Source organism: Chaetura pelagica, unplaced genomic scaffold, assembly GCF_000747805.2.
Source record: "Chaetura pelagica isolate M959 unplaced genomic scaffold, ChaPel_1.0 scaffold109, whole genome shotgun sequence".
Lineage (NCBI taxonomy): Eukaryota > Metazoa > Chordata > Aves > Apodiformes > Apodidae > Chaetura > Chaetura pelagica.
In genome coordinates, this window is record NW_009970725.1 from 845,633 (window position 1) to 850,136 (window position 4,504).

A 4,504-nucleotide genomic window follows, 5' to 3' on the forward strand; every position below is an offset into this window, starting at 1 on the left:
GGGGGGCCGGGGGGTCAGGGGAGCCCGGAGCGTGGAGGAGAGCGGCTCCACCTGTGCCGGAGTGAGGAAGCGAGCTGGGGAAGCGAGGGAGTGGGAAGGCCGGTGGTTGTGAAAGGCACCCGGTGCTTCTGAGGGCAATACCCGCCTGGCGGTGCTGAAGCTTCTGTGGGAGCAAAACCTTCTTGTGCAGCGAGTGTTTGCTTCCAGCCACATCCCGGGGAAAAGGCCGCACCACGGCGCTGCCCGTGCGGAGTCAGTGAGGGTGACATGGAAACGGTGCTGCAGAAATGAGGGCGTGTCAGTGTGAAATCTGGAGCTTCTTACCGTCTCCAAAAAAAACCATAAATAATAAAAACTAAAATGTAACAATGCACCTGAAACGCTGGCAGGGACAACCACCTTACCTAAGTCCATTTCAGCCACTAGAATAGGGAATAGCCTTGCAAAGCTCTGACTACTTCAAGCAGAACCTTGACATTAGGTAGAAAAGTAATCACTCATACGACAGGTACCTCACTGTAAGGAGGCAGCCAACTTACAAGTATTTGAAAGGTCCACAATTCAGATGTTTCCAGCGATTCCTTTTCTGGATTTCAGCAGCTCCTGAAATCCAGAAACCTTGAGCATTTGTCTGAAATGGGCAGACCCACATCCACACAGCCAACCCTGGTCCTGCCTGGCCCTGAGCCATGCTGGCAGCAACCCGGTACTCAGGGAATTCAGGGAACATCATCATCAGAAACATGACCAAGGTCAAGGGAGGTGATTCTCCACTTCTACTCTGCTCTCGTGAGACCCCACCTGGAGCACTGTGTCCAGTTCTGGGAGCCTCAACAAAAGAAAGACATGGAGCTGTTGGAGCAAGTCCAGAGCAGGGCCACAAAGACAATCAAAAGGCTGGAGTGCCCCTTCTATGAAGACAGACTGCAAGAGTTGGGGTTCTTCAGCCTAGAGAAGAGAAGGCTCCAGAGAGACATTAGAGTCGCCCTCCAGTACCTGAAGGGGGCCTACAGGAAAGCTGGGGAGGGACTTTTTACAAGGATGTGTAGGGATAGGACAAAGGGCTTCAAACTGGAAGAGGGTAGATTTAGATTAGACATTAGGAAGAAATTCTTCACTGTGAGGGTGGTGAGACACTGGAGGAGGTTTCCCAGGGAAGTTGTGGATGGTTCATTGTGCTGGTTTGGTTCTGACACGGTTTTGGTAGCTGGGAGGGGCCCCAGGGGTAGCTCCTGTAAGAAGCTACTGAAAGCTTCCCTAGCTCGGGTGGCCAAGGCTGAGCCATTAGAGAGACAAGAGATGTGCCTCTGCGATTAACATTTTAAAGAACTGATATAAGACCTGAAAGCAGAGAGAACAAAGTAGAAGGGCTGTGCTGGAGGGGTGAAAGCAGTGCTGGAGTGAAGATCCCAAGGTTGGTGAGGAAGAAGGGGAAGGAGGTGCCCGATCAGAAAGAAATTCCCCTGCTGCCCATGGCGAGGTGGCAGCTGTCCCCCTGCATTCATAGAGGAACGTGGTGGAACATTCCCTGAAGGCACCAGGAGGGATGAATGTGGACCTGCAGCCCGTGGACTTGGATCTGCAGTGATGGAGGACGCTGACCAGGGGAGGGAACCTTTCTGAAGCAGTCTGTGACTCTGTGGGAAGCCCACGCTGGAGCAGCTTGCTCTGAGGGACTATGTCATGTGAAGGACTCTCTCCCATGGGAGGAACCCTGTGGGAAAACAAAGGAGGACTCTAAAGGCTCCTTCTTCCTGAGGAGGAAGGAGCAGCAGGAACCACCAGCCTGTGAACTGACTCTAAACCCCATCCCCTGTCCCCTTGTAGTGCTGGGGGGAAGGAGAGAGAAACTGGGAACGAAGTGATTTGGGCCCAGGAAGAAGGGAGGGGTGGGGTAACATATGCAAGCCCTGCTCTGTGTGTTGCCTGTGTCCTGTCTGTGTTTGATTAGTGTGAAGTTAAATAATTATTTTTCCCCAAGTTGAGTCTGTTTTGTCCGAGACCTCCATCAGTGAAGATCCCTCCTTGTCCTTTGTCTCGACCCATGAGCTTCTAGTTGGTCTCTGTCCTACCCATTCCAGCGTGTATGTGTGGGGGGGTGAGTGAGCGGCCTCGTGGCCGGTTCTTTATTGTCAGGTTAGGCCCAAACCACAACACTCATCCCTGGAAGTGTTGAAGGCCAGGTTGGATGGGGCTTTGAGCAACCTGATCTGGTGGGAAGTGTTCCTGCCCACTCAGGGGGGTTGGAACTAGAATCATAGAATGTGTTGGGTTGGAAGGGACCTTTAAAGGTCATCTAGTCCAGCCCCCCCTGCAGTGCACAGAGACATATTTAACTAGATCACATTGCTCAGAATCCTGTCAAGCCTGACCTTGAATGTCTCCAGGAATGGAGTCTCCATCACCTCTCAGGGTAACCTGGTTCCAGTGCTTCACCACCCTCACAGTAAAGAACTCCTAATACATAATCTAAATCTACCCTGCTCTAGTTTAAAACCATAACCCCTTGTCCTTGTGAACAGGTCTTCCCCAGTCTTCTTATAGGCTCCTTTCAGGTATTGGAAGGTTGCTAAAAGGTCTACCTGGAGTCTTCTCCTCTTGAGTCTGAACAACCCAAACTCTTTCAGCCTGTCTTCACAGTAGAGGTGCTCCAGCCCTCTGATCACTTTTGTGGCCTTCCTCTGGACCTTCTCCTACAGCTCCATGTCCTTGTGTTGAGGGCTCCAGAGCTACACACAATACTCCAGGTGGGGTCTTACAAGAGTGGAGTAGAGGGGGAGAATCACCTCCCTCAACCTGCTGGTCACACTTCTTTTGATGCGGCCCAGGATGCGATTTGCCCTCGGTGCTGCGAGAGCACATTGTTGGCTCATGTCCATCTCTTCTCCACCAGAAACCCCATGTCCTTTTGCACAGGGCTGCTCTCTATCACCTCATCCCCCAGCCTGCATTGATACCGAGGATTGCCTCTACCCAGGTGCAGGACCTTGCACTCTTTAAGGTCCTTTCCAACCCAAACCACTTTATGACTTGACGATCATTGCAGCTACACTGACTGAAGGATTAAAAGCTTGATCTAATCTTGAGCAGACTGCTGATCTCTTAGGCTGGAGGTTCATCAGCAGGTGACCTGATGGAAGTCACATGTATGTGGCAAGTAGTGCAGCAGAGAGGGAAGACAGAATTTAGTTTGTGTACCAAAAGGATGCTCTACAGCAACTCAGGTTTGGCATACTTGATAAGCAGTTGATGTAATCTGAAGCTGCTAATCTTTTAGATATATTTTATGCATGAACGATATTCTTTAAACAGATTTGAATCAGGAATAGTACATGAGGCAAGTACACATGCTAAAGTAGAGATAAATCAGAACACAAAAAGCTACCCATGAAAATAGCACAATTTTAGCAGTAACAGGGATCCCCTGGCATAAATATAATCTATCAAAGCAGCCCAAGAATCGCGTCAGAAGAGGCTGCATGCTTAGTGTTACACAGTTGGCACAAAGGCTTATCCAATACATTTTATAGAGCTGTGTTGATAAGAATTTCAATATTGTTGAGCAAAAGTTTTGTAAAAAACCCATCCCTGCGTGGTATGGAACATGCCAGTGGGAAGGATGTGAAAGAAGCATAGCGTGCATTCAGCTGCTGTTTGAGCTGCCAAAAAAGCATCCGTGTTAGCCAGATACCACCCGGCAAATACAATGAGTAGATTGACTTTCTGGGAGGAAATATCTGACAAAGATGTATGGATGAGAAGACAAAGAACAAACTATTTGACTTTGCTAGAAATGTGTTTGCCGTACTTATTCAGAGTTGGTCTGAGTATTCAGAATGGACTGGAACGATCCAGTAATTTCAATACAGAGTGCCTGAATAGCCCAATACATTTCAAGATGAATAAGAACCATTGACTCGTGGGCTGTAAACCGAGAGATTTAATTTGGTGATGAAGGCATCTGATCTGATGAGGACAAACGAGTTCTGTGTAACAATGCTCCTTGCTGGTTTTCCTGTTTCCCATGACTTGCCATTTGTATTTACCTATTTAAGAATACTGCGATTTCCCTTTTTTTCCCCTAAGCCTTATAATACACAGCATACAAATGATTTTTACAGGAAACACTCAACCCATAGACACATACAAATCGCACTATAAAAGCGCAGGATCATCTGGGCAGCTACACCTGGCTGTTTGAAAGGCAGTTTTAAAGGCGAAAGCTGGAATTCTGTGAAACCACTGGCATCCCTAAGCCAGAAGCCTGGCTTCTAGCCCCTGTGGGCAGACTTGTCACTGCTCAGCGCACCTCCCGGAGGGGCATCCCCGGAGCCCGCAGCCCACGCTGCCGCCTCTCCCAGGCAACAGGCCGGCCCAGGAAGGCACATCCAACGCCCGAGGGAGAAATCGGCCGCTGCTCCGGCTCCGTAGAGGCGCCCGCCTTTCATCTTTCACCTCAGGAGCGCCCGACTCGGCGGGCGGGCTGGGCGGGCTGGGCCGCCCG

At 50.0% G+C, this 4,504-nt stretch overlaps 1 protein-coding gene across 1 annotated transcript in view; it reads right to left on the reverse strand.

Moving 5' to 3' along the window:
- Positions 1 to 4,448, reverse strand: part of MRPL15 (mitochondrial ribosomal protein L15) — a 13,759-nt gene extending 9,311 nt beyond the window's left edge. Inside the window, exon 1 of the mRNA XM_010006884.1 lies at positions 4,310 to 4,448. Coding sequence (XP_010005186.1) covers positions 4,310 to 4,448 — 139 coding nt within the window. The remainder of the gene's footprint in view (positions 1 to 4,309) is intronic.
- Between the last annotated feature and the right edge of the window lie 56 nt (positions 4,449 to 4,504).